The sequence below is a fragment of the Aspergillus affinis genome (assembly GCF_023601865.1).
Source record: "Aspergillus affinis strain CMG 70 chromosome Unknown NODE_174_length_57519_cov_85_001010, whole genome shotgun sequence".
Lineage (NCBI taxonomy): Eukaryota > Fungi > Ascomycota > Eurotiomycetes > Eurotiales > Aspergillaceae > Aspergillus > Aspergillus affinis.
The window spans coordinates 40,248-57,519 of NW_026515955.1; the positions used below are offsets into that span (position 1 = coordinate 40,248).

A 17,272-nucleotide genomic window follows, 5' to 3' on the forward strand; every position below is an offset into this window, starting at 1 on the left:
AACTACACAGGTGGAAAGGGTTGTTTTTACCCCGCGGCAGGCACAAAAGCGGGGCTCTGGGAGGTTGTGGTTACATTTGTTTACTCGATGGGCTGATGTGTAATGCTTGTCTTGTTTGGGGAGGTCCTGCCAGATTTCTTCATGCTTTATGATACTCTATCTTATGTGAATGATGAGTATATTTATTGCTACGTATCTTAATTCAGGACTGCAGGTGTCAACAGACGGTCTCACCTCGGTTAAGCCCGCAGCGATGTATACGAGGTATACGAGAACGTTCAGTCCAGGCTCAGCTCGGTCTTCATAAATGCTAGATATCCTCCGTACGCATAGTCATACACTACAAAGCTTACTACTCCTGTGCACTTAACTACTGGTAGGCTGGCATACACTTAATCAAGCCAACTTGAGCCTCGAATGCCAAGCCGATCACTAGCCAAGCTGCCTTGGACAAGTGGAGGAGAGCCCTAAGCGGGGAGTGCCGGAGCTGATGCAGATAATGATAATCCTCATTATGATGTACACCACACTCCGATACACCGCGGAAAATGATCGGGATCATGGTCAGGAATATCATGAATATCCTTCCTGCGTGTGTACCGCAGTTCCTCCCGGTTCCACGGACGAGGCGATTCGCATGTCTCAGCCAAGACAGCCAAGACCGATGGGTTTGTATAGCGACCCCCACCGCTGGATGAGGAAGAAGGCGGTGCCGATCGGGGAGCTTCAGCCGTCATGGAATGAAGAATCATGGTGGCGGGGCAGAGTGAAATCATCGTCTTACAGAATATAATCATGCGATACACCGTAAGGGACACAGTCAGATTGTTGCGAGGTTTATTATGTATGACGTAATCGTAAGATTGATAGTTATCCTCCAGTCCAATCAGGCAAGATCGCACCTGCCACTTCCCGTGCCTTCCTAATTGGGGTGCCCAAGCAGCCCCTCTTCCGGTAAGTGCGTAATGCATCGACCTCTTGTTTCTGCTTAGCCTTCTTTTTTCTCTCTTTTTCTCTTTCCTCTTCGGACAGTCCCTCTCTGCTAGTCGCATCATCTCCTTCTACCTACATTTTTTCGCACAATTCTACCATGGCCTCGAGACTCAGTCCGGGCTTCAGCGCCCTGCTGATTGTGGGCTTGCTCTTGCTCGTGTTTCCCTCGCACGTTGATGCTTTCGGTGCCGGCAGTATGTCTTTCTCCCTTCGATTATCATCCTGGGTTGGCGCTCACTAACAAATCTTAGACATCGCCTCTATCTCCGCCGTCGAGGGGGAAAACTGGCGCCATGGCGATATCGAGGATATGCTCAAGACCGTCGCCTTTATCAAGGGCCACAAGTGGACTTCCACCATGATCAAGCGCGTTTACTTTGGTAACTGGTTGCGTGATTAGTGAGTTTTTCTCTGCCTCGGAGAGTGCGACAAGAAACGGAAATAAGTGCTGACTGCGAAAAGCTCCCAGGCTATGGATGTCGGAACCCTCAAGAGTCTCCCCGCTGATACCATTCGGGTCTTGGTCTGGATCCTCTCATTCATGACCTTCGGCTACGCGACGGCTGAGTTCGAAGTCACCTCCGACAGACTAGGTGTCTACCGTCCGGAGGAACACATTGAGTATGGATTCGCAATGCCTGTCATCCAAACTCTCGGATAGCTAACCCTCCGGTTCCTTCTCCAGCAACCCCAAAGACTACGCCGATAACCAGGATGCCCGCGAGTTCGACAAGAGATTGCGTGGCCCCGTTAGTCAGAAGGAGCTCGATATCGACCCTCAGACCGGCATGAAGAACTACATTGCCAATGAACGCGGCAACTGGGATACGAGCACAGCCTACATCAAGAAGAGCTTGGCTCGTAGCATTCACTACGGCCGCACGTACACCCACAGCGGAAGCCGCAAAGGCAACGAAGAGGATCTGTGCGAAGCTCTGCGATGCCTGGGTCAGGGTCTGCACACCCTGGAGGACTTTGCGGCGCACACCAATTACGTCGAACTGGCCCTCCGCGAGATGGGTTTCCAGAACGTCTTCCCCCATACCGGCACCAGGACCCAGATGAACCTCCACGGTAAACACGTCTTTCCGCTAGTGACCGGATCCTTTGGTATGGTGGATTTCTTCCACTCCGTTCTCGGAGAGGCGACGGATCACTTCACCCAGTCCGAGGTCAACGAAATGGACATCGCACTGGGAGACGCGCAGAACAGCTCGTCTTCCGGATCCAGTACGGCCTTGACTGCATTGCTCGGGAAGATTCCCGGCACCAAAGAGCTCGTGACCGAAGCGGAAGAGCTCAAGCGCCGCTCCGATGCCCAGGAGTCGTCCAACAGAAGCGGCGGCTCTCGTTCGGGCTACGTGGCGCGCGAGGCCGTCCGAAGTTTCAACGAACGCGATTCGGGTCACAGCCGTGGCTTCGAAGGGGATCGATATGGTTCCTCCAGGGCCAACGAATCCAGCAAGCCTTCTTCCTCTGAGGGTCCCTCCGGTCCCTTGGCTGACTTTGATCCGAACAAGACCATCGAACAGATCTATCCGATCCTTCAGTTCAGAGACAACGTGGTCCGCAAGCTGTCGTCGATCATCGAGAAGATCCCCGGCTTGGAATCGCTGGTTGAGAAGATCACCGAGACGCTGACGGTCTTCGTCATGTCTCTGCTGGCTCCGTTCATCCGCCCTCTCATCAACGCCGCCTCCAAGTCGCTACAGACTGGATCTGCCGGCGTCATTGATGCTTCGGGTAAGCATCAATTCGAGCCGTGGACAGACCCGACTTGCACGGACCCTACCCACTCGCTGTTGTCCAAGGACCATTTCTCCAACATTCTGAATAAACCTGCCGGTCAGGTCGCCTCGGCCATCCTCCGGTACGTGGCCCCTCGCGTCCTTCACGCCTGGGAGAACATCAACATCCCGGAGCACCAGGTCGTCGAGGACTGCCTGCAGGTGTTCCATCATCCGGCTCTGCGCAACATGCGCAACGACGCCCATCGCACCATGTTCGAGGCCGTCGAATCATGGGTGCAGTCCCGGCCAGACCGAGGCTCCAAGCTCAACGATATCCTGAGCGCCGAGGGTGTTAAGGAAGGAAAGAACAACGGGGGACAGGTTGGTCACTCCCACGGACAAGGCGGTCACGGGCCATCACAGTCGCAGTACCAGCGGCCGCCGCAACAGCAGCAACAACAACAGGGCTCCTCTGGAAACCCGCTGGAGCAGCTGTCACACCTTCCAATCCCAGGAGCGTCCAAACTTGGCAAACTGGGGAGTGCTTTCTCCAGTCTCGGGCTGGGTGGCTCCGCCCGGGATGGGGAGGCTCCATCCCAACAGAGCTCCTCGTCTCAATATCAGGACCAGCAGTATTCCAGCCATCAGCAGTCTGGCCAGTATCAGTCGCACCAGTCCCATCAATCACACCATTCATCCCAAGAATCCCATTCCCACCATCATCACCAGCACCATAGCCACCAGCCGCATCACTCCGGTGGAGATTACGGTGGCGGCTATGGCGGCGGTAGCCATCATGGACAGGGTGGGCACAGCGCAGATTACTATGGTCAAGGGCAAGGATATGGACAGGGTTCCGGTCACGGGTCAGGGGGGTATAACTCTGGGGGGTATGGTTCTGGAGGATATCAATACTGAAACCTGTAGATATCTATTTAATGCTGGAGGTTAGCTCCTCAATTTGATGATTTAGTTCATGATGGTTTTTGTCCAGTTAGTAGATGTGGTCACTGATGTAACTAACACCTTTGAACGAGATCCGGATGTTCGACATGCGCTGCAAAGCTGTTTGTGAATATAAAGCATATTAAAAAACAGCTTTTCAACAAGGAAGCCTGGCTAGCTCAATCGGTAGAGCGTGTGACTCTTAATCACAAGGCTGCGGGTTCGAGCCCCGCGTTGGGCTGACTTCCTTTTTTGGTTTTTTTTATTTCTTGTTCTCGCTGGGAAGACGGATTCAATTAAAATCGTCTTAGCCTGTTTTGTTGGGACCCTCGTTCTTCCTTTCCTGCCTTTTTCTATAGCGGTGGTGTTTTTGTGCTTTTTTTTTTTCACTTCAATAGCCTCAACGATGCTCCGTCCGTCAATCCATGGATCCAGAAAAAAAACAAAAACCCCCTGCCACGAACAGAGAGAGATATAGAATAAGGAACGACAGGCTGCTGCATGCTATATATTATATTATATATAGGGGATTGATACTACCACCACCCCTTGCCTGAATTCTTAGGTCCCCTATATATATATCCCTAACCACTCGATAATTGCAATAGATCGTCTGTTGCTCCGTTGGAATCCCTGCTGCTAGTAGAGTATGCAAAAAAGAACCTTAAACACGGAGGAAAGTTTGCTTTGCGCATGTGGTTTTTTCAATTTACCCTTCCCTGATTGACTGACTGATTGATGTATGTGTTTGTTCTCCAATGAAGAGTAAGTAAGTAATTGAAGAAAGAGACAGAGAAGCATCTATCTCAGTACTAACAACCTGCTCAGGGCCCTGGATAAACCAGGTGTAAGGCACCGGTCCGTTGACTTTACCACTGCACTACACGCCAAAAAGGCACAATGAATGACCTGTTGGTCATTCAGTCAACGTACTATATATAGGGACCCTGACACCAGGACATGCAATCCTTCTTTTTTCATTTCCCCCCCTAACGAGGTTAACCACTACTGAGCCCATTGATGAATTTATTTATTCATTTATTTTTTTTCTCTACTCAAAGAAAACCGATAGTGTTGAAGGTATGATGCATTACATCTCGGATTCTCTACCCTCTCTCTGCGCAGTAGAATTCGGCCAAACGAGGCCTCTCATGATCTCACTCATCCCCACGTGAAACCGGGGTTAGGGAACCACAGAATGATAATAGAAGACATCAAAACTCGCAACATATCCCCAGTTAGGAATAGGATGAAATCGCCTGTCGATCATTTTCACTGCCGATCACTGGTTTGGTTTCCCCAACAAAACCCCGGGCTCATGGAAGCGAGATGGTTCATCCCACAGTTCCCACTACTTCCTATAGTGGGACCACCGAGCCAGCCCAGATCAGAGACAGTGAGACACTCTCTGGCAGTAGTCGGCATGTGAAGAATGGAACATGGTCGAGGGCTGAGGGTCGAGTCAACCCCGCATAGATCCAGCCTCGGAGTTGAGAGATCAGCAGGAGGTCCTGACTATATAGATCCCTCATGGTTTGCCAGGAAGGTATGGATGATTGAGCAGCAGCAACCACAGCAGCAGCAGCAGCAGCAGCAGCAGCAGTAGTAAGCATGGCTACCAGACCCAACCCGAAAGACTCGATGAAATCGACCTGGCGCGTCGGCAACCGAGACGAATGGAACATCAACCACTGGGCCCTTGAGGTTCTCAATGCCCACCCCATCGCCCTCGACCAGGAGGTCCCTGTGCACAGCAAAGACGAGAAAGTTCCCTTCATGCCTCAATGGTCCCTGCATCGCTGGGTGCTCTTCTACTCGGCCCTCCCGCTCCTCCTCCACCAGCTCTACATGACCTACACCGGCAAGACCCTCGGTCCCTTTGCCGTCTTCAACCTCTACTTCTTCGTCTTCAACGCCACCGTACTCTACCAGGTCCATGTCCTGCGCCGTCTCGGCCACACCTACGGCTTCCTGGACGGCGACCAGCACGAACGAGACGGCGTCCCGGACGTCGGTGTCGGCAAAGTGGTCACCTCTCTCTACAAAACCACCGGCTCCCGGATCCTCCTCGCCATCTACCTCACCTACACACGCACCCAGCTTCCCTCCACCCTCACCTGGATATGGCTCCCGCTCCAAATCGGCCTGTATGGCATCATCCTCGACTTCTGGTTCTACTGGTACCACCGAGTAATGCACGACGTCAACAGTCTCTGGAAATACCACCGCACCCACCACCTCACCAAGCACCCGAACCCCCTCCTCGCGGCCTACGCCGACCACGAGCAAGAGTTCTTCGACATGGTCGGCGTCCCGCTCCTCACGTACCTCACATTCCGGGCCCTCGGCCTCCCGCTAGGCTTCTACGAGTGGTGGATCTGCCACCAGTACGTCGCCTTCGCCGAGGTCTTCGGGCACAGCGGTCTGCGGCTGCATTTGACCGTGCCGTCGACGATGAGTTGGTTGCTGCAGGCCCTGGACTGTGAGATCGTGATCGAAGACCATGACTTGCATCATCGGAAGGGCTGGCGCAAGAGCTATAACTATGGGAAGCAGACCCGGCTCTGGGATCGGGTGTTTGGGACTTGTCATGAGCGGATTGAGTCGGTGGAGGCGAATGTCGATTACGAGAATCCCGCTACGATGCCGCTTTTTTGATCGGGTTCTAGTGTGTGGTTGCGGTCGATTGCTGCAATCTGTGTGTTTCTTCACCTTCATCCCAGTCGACAAATACATATCACACATACCCCCGGCAGCACTCAAAGAGCCCAAGGATACATACATACTTACATGAAAGACGCAACGCCAAACTATACATGACTTGATTTGAACACCCAGCAGAAGAAAAAAAAAAGGACTTGAATGAAGAAAAAAAAGCAGATAGAAGAGAACGAAGAAGCAAGCGACAAGAATTGACAATAAACAGACATACATTTATCTACCTGTCTGTCTGTCTATCTTGTTCGGCTACGGATGGATGACGATATATCTATGAACCTAGTTAGATTTTATATACCCCTTACCTACCTACTTATGATTACTACACTACCCCTTTGATTAGTTAACGTGAATAGTACTAGAATGTCTATTTATTTCACAGATGTAATTGAACCGGTCAGTGTTAGTAGGGTCAAGGCTTGATTGATTGATTCATTCCATTATCCTCCATTTCGGCACCCGTACGGGGCCACGCTCGAGTTTGCGGTGACAGCATGGTACACTAAGTTATCCTATAGAATTATCGAAGCTCCAGTTGACCGTCAGAGGCCTTGATCGCGCAGATATATATATCTTTTCAACCCACGTAGATGGCCGGCCAGAGAGCCTCCTTCGAAACCCGTAGGCCCTCTCTCTGGTGGGCGATCCCATAGAGCCGTTGCCACTCGCGGTCAGTATAGTCTATAAGCCATCGTATCCCGCCTGACCAAGCCCCCAGTAGTCGCCTGAAGCCCAACATCGTGTAAGGAGTCCCTAAACGCACCGCCAGCTCGCCGCGAAATCACAAAGATGGCTGGATCAAACAACCGAATGCCGTAATAGGGATGCAGGTGGTCAAGGGAGAAGACTTGGGTAACAGCTGCTCTCCTGGAGCGCGCCCTTTTAACCACTACCCGGGGTTGCCGCGGCCCCGGGCTCTACTGCTGCCTCTGCGCCGGGGTCCCGATCTTCCGCTCCGCCCTGTTGTTCCTCCACGTCTCCTTTGTGGTCTTCCGCCCTGCCGACCTCGTCAGGTACTTCCTTCATCTGGCCTCCCTCCGTGACCTGCAGCCGAGCCATCTCCCTCAGGTAGGGGAGGCGTCCGGTGGCCAGTAGGAACTTCGCCATCCGCGGTGCATGCTTAGAGTCGGTCAGGGCGTCTCGAATATGCCGCGGATGGTAGGTGTGGTCAGGCCCCCAGAGCTTGAATCGCAGGGCCTCGTAGCGGCTGCAGTCGAGCAGGATATGAGCTACTGTTTCCGGGGCTCGCTCGCAGGGACAGCGGGGGTTGTCCGCGCGTTTGATAGTCGCGAGGAAGTTGTTGAGCCCTATCTTGCCTGTACGCGCTTGGAATAACGCACTGGCTTCAGGGGTGGTAAGACCCCTATACCGCTGCAAGGCCTTGCTCTAAGGGCCAAGCTCTGGAAGCCACTGCCGTAAATAGTTGCCGTGGTCCGCATGCCGCCAGTTGTTCCTCCATTCCTCCTTGGTGTGCTGTTTAACCCACGTACATTCCCTCTCAGTTCCCCTGTAGGCCATAGAGGTGATCCCGTGATCTACCGATACCGCGGAGGCCCCTATATGCTTTAGGCCCCCGGGTAATTGAACCGGTCAGTGTTAGTAGGGTCAGGGCAAGAAAGAAGCCATTTGAAATTCACATCAAGATGCGAATGAATTGCATGATAATTCAGAAAGCTCCGAGCTCCGTACGATAACTCCCTAGTCAACGAGATGTAAATCATGTGCAAGTATAACAGCAACAAGGACAGACAGAAAAAGGGGGGTTGAGGGCTTCAAAAAGCTGGAATGTGAAACATGAAACAAACGCCGCATACGCCTCTCCTAGAGTCCTATATTTGCAAATCCCGGAAGTCCCTGACATAACGGAAAGTCAAAAAATGTGATCTATACACCCCCGTATCACTTCAACAGGACGATCAGGATGACCAGGACGATGATCAACCCGATGATGGTCATCATACTCCAATTGTCACCGGCACTTCTTCGGATCTTGTCGAGCCGTCGCCTGGCGCCATTCAACCGGCCCTGATGCCTCTCGACATGTCCATCCATATCGTCCAGTAGTGCCACATGGCCTTCCAGCTCATCCCCGATCTGAATGCTGAGTTGATGTTGCCGTCCAATGGACTCTCCCAGGCGATCCAACTGCTCATCTTGTTCGCGCATCACGTCAGAATGATGATCGTGGATCTGCTGGTTGGACATTTCCGACTGGTCCACGCCCGACGGGGACGGCGAGTCGCGATACGGCTGGAACAGATGGCGACGGTTCAGGTCCTCTTCTTCGGCGGCCGAGTCCATGAAACGCACCGACTTGGACGGTGGGTGCTGCGGAATGGGTTGTTTCAAGTCCGGCGAGGAATTCTGGACGTTGGTGAATTGTGGCTGTTCATCGGCGGAGGCTTCGGGGCTATCGTGGCCATGGAACTGGGTCGAGAGGTCGCGGAGCTGGGATTGGAGATGGCCCAGCTGGTCGCGCATTTCTGGGGCTTCTTCGTCGTTGGCATTCTCGAGTCTAGAACATTCCGCCTCGACGGCCTCGATGCCGTCGCGTAGGGATTCTAAGGAACGGGAGATCTCGCCGTCCTGGCTGTTGGGTTCTAGGTCTAGCGAAATGGCACGTTGTCGTTCTAGGAGGGATAGTTTGATGTGATCTGCAAGGAGAAAGAGCTGAGACGGATTCGGCATTTTGAGGATGATCGGAACGGGCTGTGGAGGGCGATACGATGGAAGGTCAAGGTTGACCTAGGTTGACTGATTGCGGAGACGGTTTTCGACGAGGTACCCGGAGAAGCCGGCGAGTCTGGTCGAGAAGTCAGGTCGAGAAATCCCGTTGGGCGAGAGAGGCAGAGAAGAAAAGAGATACCCGAACGGAACAGATGCGACAGGGACAGGGACCGGAGGTGGTGGATGGAAAGGGAGGAGGAGGGAGGAGGGAATGGAATGGACTGGCCGGTCCGTGTCAGCCTCGCCTCCTCTCGGCCGGAGATCAGCTGCCGCCTCCCGCCCTTTTCCCATTTCCTCCCCGCAATCTTTCTTTAGTTTCCTTCTTCCCCTCATCGCATCTCGTCGGTCTTTTTTCGTCCTCCCCTCCCATTCTTGACGCCCTTCAGCCACCGTGTAACTCTCATGGGGGACTTGCGGCACTATTGTTTCATCATTTCATCCCTTCGGCAACTCGTCGATCCTCGCTCGAACCCTCCCCCCTTTCCTGCGCCGCTACTAAGCCGTGTGATTAAGTGGCGCGATATTGTCTTATAATCCGCTTCTTGCCCAGAGTCATCTCGACTTGATCTCTGTCCTACTATGAATCTCGAAGAGCTCCTCGCCATGGAGTCGAATTCCGACCGCGACAATATCGTCGATCTGCGCTCCCTCGACCATGTCTCCAGCTACGACGACCACCTGATGTGCCCGATCTGCCACTGTCCCTTTATTCGCCCGGTGCGCTTACAGTGCGACCATGTATTCTGCCAGAAATGTCTCAACAGCGCGATCACCAGTTTTGGGGCCGGTCGCGACGAGTTCACCTGCCCCAGTTGCCGGACACCGACCAAAGGCGTGTATCTGAACGTCCCCCGACTGTTGATCAATATGTGCGACGACATCCGCGTCAAGTGTCCGTTTTCGGAGGAAGGGTGCAAGGAAATCATTCCTCGGGGCCATGTCCAGTCCCATGTGGACAAATACTGCGGGTATAGGTTGATGGACTGCCCGGGTACGCTCTGCGACAAGAAGTCTCGGAAGAAAGACTTGCATCCCGACCGCCGATGCATGCATGAACTTCACAAGTGCCTGCGCTGCGAGGAGGAGATCATGGAGCAGGATTATGAAGTGAGTTATACATAGGGTGTCTCTTGTTCATGCTATTTGCGATCATTAACGATGGTCTGTGTCGCACCTCAGGAACACGTGAAAGAACTTTGCCCGAGCCTTAAAACAACATGCCCCGACTGCCAGACGACGGTGTTCCGAAAAGCGCTGAGGGAGCACATCGACACCTGTCCCGAGGCCATTCACTCCTGCCCGGCATCTAAATTCGGCTGTCCCATCCGAGTCAAGCGTGCGGAGCTCGTGGTGCACGAGCAAAGCTGTCCCTTGATCACCATGGGCCCGTACTTTGAAGCCCAGAATGCACGACTCGACTCCATGGAGCTGACCATCCGTCATCTTCAGCAGCGCAACGAGATCTTCGAGGACGGAATTGCCAGTATCCGCTCGACTCTGGTCGAGTCCACCCGGTCAATTCCGGAGCATCAGGCTGCCGAGGACCGCCGAGGAGTGTCTCCTTCGGCTTCCTCAGCCCCGTTATCCAACGACCAATCACAGGTGGACAATTCGAATGCATACACATCCAACGCCACGACGTACCTGTTGTCACTCCACGAATCCCTCCGGGAAGAGGTCGGGCAGCTCTCGCATGCCATCACCGATCTCGACGCTCGCGCCAGCATGGCCATCATGAACGAATGTCTCCGACTCAAGGAAGACATGGCTCACACCAACGCCGCCGTTGGCAGTATCCGCATGCAAGTCCAGTGGCTCATGAACCCCCGCATTCACCAAAGCCAGCGCGCCGGAGTGCGTGCCAACAGCAATGAGCCTGGCTCTTCAACGCCAGCAGGCTCCAGCCAGACCGCCGGTCCCTCGGCCGGTATGTTTCGAACCCGCCGACTCAGCGATAGTGGACGTGAAGGCACCAAGCTATAACTTTCTCTGCGTGGTTTAACGCGGGATACGAAATAATGACTTCTATTGATTGATATTTTGTCTGACTATACAGCGAACAAGGGTGGCATTTCAGTACTTTTTTTTTTCTCTCTTTATCTAACTATTTTTTTTAATATCTACAGCCCTACGATGGTCTGTATGATCTTCCAAACGTGGTATTTACTATTTTGCTGGGAGTTTGAGGGATGGATGTCATTATCTTATACTATTTGTAATGCTGATATGTGTATGGCTGATTGTAATATTTTCTTTTTTATATACCTATACCAGTGGAGTTGAACCCATGATAGAACAGACATTTCAACATGCAATGGAAGATAAGAAAGAAAGCAAACGTCAATAATACGAAAAGATTAAATTAAAGAGGACCCAAAGATCATACAAAAGAAATCCACGCCGTAAAAAACCCCCATTCTTTCCTTCGTGTCTATTTATTGACCCTTCTTACTGGCATCCTTCTCATTAGGCAAGTGCTTCGTCTTATGCTGCAAATCCTTCAGGTCGACCTCACCGTCGAGATCGCCTCGATCGGCTTTGATCTGTATTGCACAAATGTGGTATTAGCATTTGGCCGGTCCTTCGTTTGCTCGTTGATGCGTTCATGCATGGATGTGTGCATCAATTCAACCCATCACCAAACTATAGGAGTGGGGGTAACCTACAAAAGCTTCACTGTTACTCGCCAATTCCTGCTTCCAGTGGGCTTTTCCCTCCTTGGTGCTCTTCAATTGCTCTTCCTTCGATGACTCGTAGATGTTGTGCAGGTCTTCACGGTCTGTAAAGTATGCTTAGTTAGTACGGGAGATTATTCAATCGGGAGGGATCGTATATATATGCTGTATAGAGGACAGAGGATGGAGGAAAAGAAGAAGGGGAGGGACGAACTGTGATCCGACTCCTTGAGGCCCTGACGGACGGAGGAAGTGTGGAAGGAAGAAGAAATAGAACCGGTGCTGGCGGAGATAGGTCGGAGGGCCAGACGAGGCGCGATTGTTGAGCGGACGGAGGCGAGGAAGGACATGTTGGATTGGATTGGTGTTGGTCTGATGTGTGTGTCTTTTACGAAGGCCTGAATTGAAGAAAGACTGATTGTTAATGGACTGAGATGATTCGTAGAAGTGTCAAGATCAAAAAATAAAAAATAAAAATAAAAAACGAGAGGGAGGGAGAGGGAAGAGAGCTGGGATAGACAGCGGCGACCGGTTTAGATCAAGATGACGTATGCGAAGCTCTCCCGTTTCGGGGAATTTATACGCGGGAATCCTTGGAAGAGTGGCACTTACGGGGATCAATATCTTTCGTCAACGGCCAGAGAAGTTTCCAAAAGAACAGAATAGAGAAATCTGCAGCAAAGGTTCTTACACGAAAAGGAGAACCAGCTCGGTTTAAAGCCATCGCCCACATCCATTTCTCCTCGGTAAAGCCATCAACTTGACTTCCTGGCTGGTGTCACCGATGACGTCATGGACAGTCGAACAACGCCTTCCTTCTTGGCTGCACTTATGACCGTTGATGATGATGTTCTCTTCTAACGTGCATTGATACAGTATTCTGCTGCCTGGGTGGAGACGTCGCTAGATTCTCCAGTCTTTCTAGTTTCGACGGGGCACCATTCTATGGGGCTGGGGGAGGTTCGAACGCTAGGTAGTCAGGGCGACCATCGCGGGACGTCCTGTGTTGTTTGGGGCCCTGCTGTCATATCTATCGGTGACATCACAGTGTCTCAATGTCTTCGAAATGGCCTTACTTGGAGACATGTGGGTTTTATGCTGACGGATAGAGATAGACCGATCCATCCACGACCAGTGCTAGACTACTGTGGAGAGAGCCAAACATGACCACCGACGTTCGGTGTACAATTCCAGAAGGACAAATTGGAGTGGTGTCAACAATCACGTTGTGTCCAAAGCTAATCTCACAACTATTTATAGGGAATCTTCCCGCATAGTGCAATAGCAACAAGCATATAGACAAAGGAAAAAGAAGATATGGTAGAAAGACCGAGTGCCCAAGAGGTGAGAACAGAAAACAAAAGATCATACACAGCATCATACTCTCCGGGAGTGCCCAGAAGTGAAAAATCCAAATAACACACACAAAACACCCGAACGAATCAACGTGGGACCAAAAACGAATTGGAAACCGCAAAATGGTCTATTGTCTCGCGATGAGCAAGAGACCCCGTCAAAAACTCCAGCCACATCCAGTCCATGGATTTTTTTAGTTTCAAAAGCCGTTGTGCAGTAGCAACAGACAGAGGAAAGAAAAAAGAATCACCCGTATCCCCAACCCATATACACGAATAGAAAGGAAATAAAAAGAGCTGTAAAAGACACACGTGTCAAAGAAGTCAAGCAGACCAAACAAACATCCCGAACAGTCCAACAGTGCCCAATCAATGCAGACGTATATCGTTTCCACCTTTCTAGATCCCTGAAAAGCGTATAACAGAAAATACCCATCCCACCCAGAAAAATTAAAACAAGTCACAAACCAAACCAAACAAACAAACAAAACGAGGATATATGGTAGACAGCTAAGCACTTCTTGCCTAGTCGTCAAAATACATCGAAAGCACAAGCAACTCCAGCCCATGAATGCGCGCCCAAATGGCAATTCGCCGCACTTTCTATACATCATCGCGGCCAGTAACGTAAAGACCAGAGGATAATTTTGTTTTTGCCCCTAACCAAATGGTGAAAAACAAGGTATCGATGGGAGAAGAAAAGAGGAAGTGTGAATGCAAAACTCGATCGCAGGCGCCGTCGCTCGCAGAAAGTCGAAAGCATCAGTCTAGAGAAAAGTGCTGAAGGTCGTCATCGGAGAGAAAAGTGTATATACAGAGAAAATCACCGGGTGATCTCATGATCTTGCGAATGTCGTAAGCCAAACGGGAGATCTTAAAACACCCGGCAGTGATCGTAACGGATGCGATGGCCGTGTCGAAAAGGAAGCAAGTGCAAAAAGCAAAGAATTAAAACCGGCGGTTAGGGAGCCCGATGATGCAGAAGCTGGACGAATTGAAAAACATTTTCATGGACTTGCGCCCATGAGCCAGAGGGTGGCGACTGGCAGGTGAAGAGGCTCCTCACCATCGGCGCTGAGCGTGCTGCATCGAGGCCGGCGAGATAGACGTGGGCGGGCTGGTCAGGGTCATCCCGGTGTGAGGGTTGACGATAGGGATGACCTTGCGGGTGCGAGCCGCCGACGGCTGCTGGTAGTTCACGTGATTAAGGTTGCCGGACACTCCCGAATGAACGTAAGAATTGCTGGAAGCAGGGGAGAGGGAGATGGATGGCGTGACCTGCTGAACGGGCTGGATTTGATGCTGAAGAGGAGAGGTGTCGGGAGACCCGCTGGAGAGAGAAGACCGATCGGAAGAAGCAGAGTGGATTGAGTGCAGCTAAATCGAGGTCCAAGGTTAACACAACATTCTGCAAAGTATCAACCACCCATCGACCCCCCCAAGAGACTTGGGTTGAGGGCTGATAGGGGTATGAGGAGAGACTAAGGGGAACCGGATGGTCTGAGCTGGGAGGGAGGCAAACATACATCATCTTCCGTCAGGAGCCCAGGGCAGAACTCCAGGTCGTCATCCAGGTCAAACGACCGTCCAGCCTCGAATCGAGCGCGAAAAGCAGAGACGGCAGGGGCTTCAGCAAGTTCTCTCATACTCTTGACACCTCGAAACTGGCGCTGAGCGTTTTGCGCGGCCATCTTAGGTCCTCGGCGAGAGCGACCGCCGTGGTGGTTGTTCGAGGCCATGTGTGCGGTGGCGCCGTGGTGAGGGTGCTGCTGCTGCTGCTGACCGTAGAAAAATGTCGACATGGCGAAGGTATGGTATGGTGGCAAGTAATAACGAAGGAGACAAGGTCGTTATGTCGTTGGCAAACTCCGGGCTATATAAAGGTGGATACAATAACAAAGGACCAGCTTGCTGGAATCCTAGGAAGAGGGAGAAAGAGTTGAAAGAAAAAACAGTATGGTAAAGTGACAAGGGGTCGGGAGGAATGTAGGTAGACTTGAGCGGGCTGAGTGGAAGAGAGAAACAGAGGAAAGATTAGGGCGGCAAGATTGATTTAGATTATGGAGGAAAGAGAAAAAAAGAACAAGAAAAATAATAGGGAAAAAAAGGCAGTGAAAGCGAGAGGGTCGGTTCGAATTTGCGTTTAGTGGTTGTGGGATGGGGAATCTTCGATGGAAAAAGGCGGGACAAGTAGTTGAAAAAGAAGACCGAGAGCAAAGAGAAAAAGAGCCCGGAGTGGACGGAGGCGAGAGCAAGAGGGGCTGCAGGTTGTTATTTTGCTGGGGCTGAGCCAGTGCAAGTCGGTGGATCCTTTTTGGCTTTTGCAAGGGCCTTACCATACCTGACGGTCTAACTCCGCTCCATTCCTGAGGGGACTCCCACAATCCGCGTACGGTAATGTTGGTAATGACCCGGACCGACTCCCTCCTGCGCTAAGCTGGTCACGCACCAGTTTTAGGGCAGCAGGACGATCCAACCAGGACCCCGTCCACGGCCGCAGAGTGGCAAGATGGGGATCCACCGACACCAATGAGGGGCCCGCGCCAGAGCTTGGTGTGGGACTGTAACAGCCACCGTACAGCCCGCCAATGGGCTTTTCCCAGAACGGCTCGAGGCGGTTAGCAGACGGACTAAAGTCACGTCGTAAGATTCAGTCTAGTCTATTTCGAGCGATAATCTAAAATCCGGGCACCCCCCGATTAGTGCAAGGTGGCGGTCGACTCTTAAGGCTGTTGGCCTGTAACACTTTCCCTCTCTGGGTCCCCGTCGTGGTGTGATACCTAATAATGGAGCGTCGATGAGATGGTCGCGCTTGTTGTATGATGATTGATGAGTTGACTACCGGAGGATCGGGGCTTAGGGAGGGGAGGGGGGAGTGGATCTGCCGTGTTATGTTGAAGATCGTGGCAAACATGAAGACAGTTACGCAGTGCTCCGTACTCAAGTCGGAATAGGTAGTGCTACAGGGCTACAGCCTAGGAGTAAGGTGATGACGAGGAGATTCCCACAATCCAGATGATACCTCTGATTACCGACGTCGTGAGTCCTCCGGAGGTGGTAATGCTGCGTAGGAAGGGGGAATGAAGGTGGCTCTCCATTTCCGAAGCCAGGCATGCGCTGGCAGGTTAGGTACCACCCGATACCTACCTAAACAACCACTACGACATGTGCAGGTAATGATGTGCAAGAATTAAGAGAAAAGGTGGTGGCTGGCCCCACTCCGGGGCAGGCATGATTGGCCACGATGTGTCTCGGTACCTTTCCCTTGAACCGTGCCACCTGGGAGAAAGGAGTTAGGAGAAGACCTCGATAATAATAAATCGTGATATTATGGACAATAATAATAATAATACCGGGCAAACCCTGCCACAGTCAGAGTTCAGGGATGGATCCGTGGTCCTGTGCGGTCTTCGCGCCTTCGACAGTTTTCCAAATGGATTATGTAAAAATGGCACCTTGACACAGTAAATCCGGAGACATGGGCGCCTCCCAACCTTACTCCATACTCGTTCCCATGGACGAAGCGAGTGCCCAATTTAGAGGAAGGAGATGGAAAGCTGGTAATGTGCCGTGTCAGATTTGCATTATGCGCCAATGGTTGACAATAGAGCCCCAACCCGGATCCATTCAGCCAACCCCTTTTCCCTCCTATTCTCCTGGCTCCTGAGACGAGACGAGAGGCCAGAGGGCAGAGAGTACAGAGTAGCGACGCAGTGAAGACTGTCACTACAGAGTACTCGAGGAGGTTCGGTTACCAAGAATAGATAGATGATCCGCTGTCACGATAATCGCCGATGCGTCCTGCGTCAATGGGCCACATCCTCCTGCCACTTGTACCCGTAGTAGCCTTCGACAGGCGACTCTTGAAACCCGGAAAGGCTCAGAAGATTGATAGTTACAGAGTACGAGGCGCTAAAACAGTCATGGCCACGGACCAGAAGGGCGGCATGCAGGTCAATATGCAGCTAACAGATGCCCTTGGTCCTCAGACTCCATGCGGGTCCCTATCATTGGAACAATGGACTCGCTCTTCCACCTGGTTCTCAATCCTGATGGGGGGGGGGGGGGGGGGGGGGGGGGGGGGGGGGGGGGGGGGGGGGGGGGGGGGGGGGGGGGGGGGGGGGGGGGG

The 17,272-nt window shown here is 52.2% G+C and overlaps 7 protein-coding genes across 7 annotated transcripts; 3 read left to right on the forward strand and 4 right to left on the reverse strand.

Annotated features, from left to right (window-relative positions):
• Positions 1 to 1,090: 1,090 nt before the first annotated feature.
• Positions 1,091 to 3,641, forward strand: KD926_003193 (Het-C domain-containing protein; the record flags this gene model as incomplete). Its single annotated transcript, XM_053094653.1, has 4 exons — positions 1,091 to 1,187; positions 1,245 to 1,392; positions 1,456 to 1,614; positions 1,679 to 3,641. The coding sequence occupies 4 exons, from the start codon at positions 1,091 to 1,093 to the stop codon at positions 3,639 to 3,641; spliced, it is 2,367 nt and encodes a 788-aa protein (XP_052950605.1).
• Positions 3,642 to 5,279: 1,638 nt separating this feature from the next.
• Positions 5,280 to 6,326, forward strand: KD926_003194 (sterol desaturase family protein; the record flags this gene model as incomplete). Its single annotated transcript, XM_053094654.1, has 1 exon — positions 5,280 to 6,326. One exon carries the CDS (start codon positions 5,280 to 5,282, stop codon positions 6,324 to 6,326), a length of 1,047 nt encoding a protein of 348 aa, XP_052950606.1.
• Positions 6,327 to 7,268: 942 nt separating this feature from the next.
• KD926_003195 (uncharacterized protein) lies at positions 7,269 to 7,825 on the reverse strand (the record flags this gene model as incomplete). The annotated part of the gene is made up of 2 exons (XM_053094655.1): positions 7,269 to 7,702; positions 7,756 to 7,825. The coding sequence occupies 2 exons, from the start codon at positions 7,823 to 7,825 to the stop codon at positions 7,269 to 7,271; spliced, it is 504 nt and encodes a 167-aa protein (XP_052950607.1).
• A 460-nt stretch (positions 7,826 to 8,285) lies between these two features.
• Positions 8,286 to 9,074, reverse strand: KD926_003196 (syntaxin family protein; the record flags this gene model as incomplete). Its single annotated transcript, XM_053094657.1, has 1 exon — positions 8,286 to 9,074. The coding sequence occupies one exon, from the start codon at positions 9,072 to 9,074 to the stop codon at positions 8,286 to 8,288; it is 789 nt and encodes a 262-aa protein (XP_052950608.1).
• Positions 9,075 to 9,692: 618 nt separating this feature from the next.
• Positions 9,693 to 11,096, forward strand: KD926_003197 (putative TRAF-like signal transducer; the record flags this gene model as incomplete). The annotated part of the gene is made up of 2 exons (XM_053094658.1): positions 9,693 to 10,220; positions 10,293 to 11,096. The coding sequence occupies 2 exons, from the start codon at positions 9,693 to 9,695 to the stop codon at positions 11,094 to 11,096; spliced, it is 1,332 nt and encodes a 443-aa protein (XP_052950609.1).
• A 452-nt stretch (positions 11,097 to 11,548) lies between these two features.
• Positions 11,549 to 12,138, reverse strand: KD926_003198 (uncharacterized protein; the record flags this gene model as incomplete). Its single annotated transcript, XM_053094659.1, has 3 exons — positions 11,549 to 11,656; positions 11,780 to 11,892; positions 12,003 to 12,138. The coding sequence occupies 3 exons, from the start codon at positions 12,136 to 12,138 to the stop codon at positions 11,549 to 11,551; spliced, it is 357 nt and encodes a 118-aa protein (XP_052950610.1).
• A 2,067-nt stretch (positions 12,139 to 14,205) lies between these two features.
• On the reverse strand, positions 14,206 to 14,945 carry KD926_003199 (DUF4452 domain-containing protein; the record flags this gene model as incomplete). The annotated part of the gene is made up of 2 exons (XM_053094660.1): positions 14,206 to 14,520; positions 14,670 to 14,945. 2 exons carry the CDS (start codon positions 14,943 to 14,945, stop codon positions 14,206 to 14,208), a joined length of 591 nt encoding a protein of 196 aa, XP_052950611.1.
• Between the last annotated feature and the right edge of the window lie 2,327 nt (positions 14,946 to 17,272).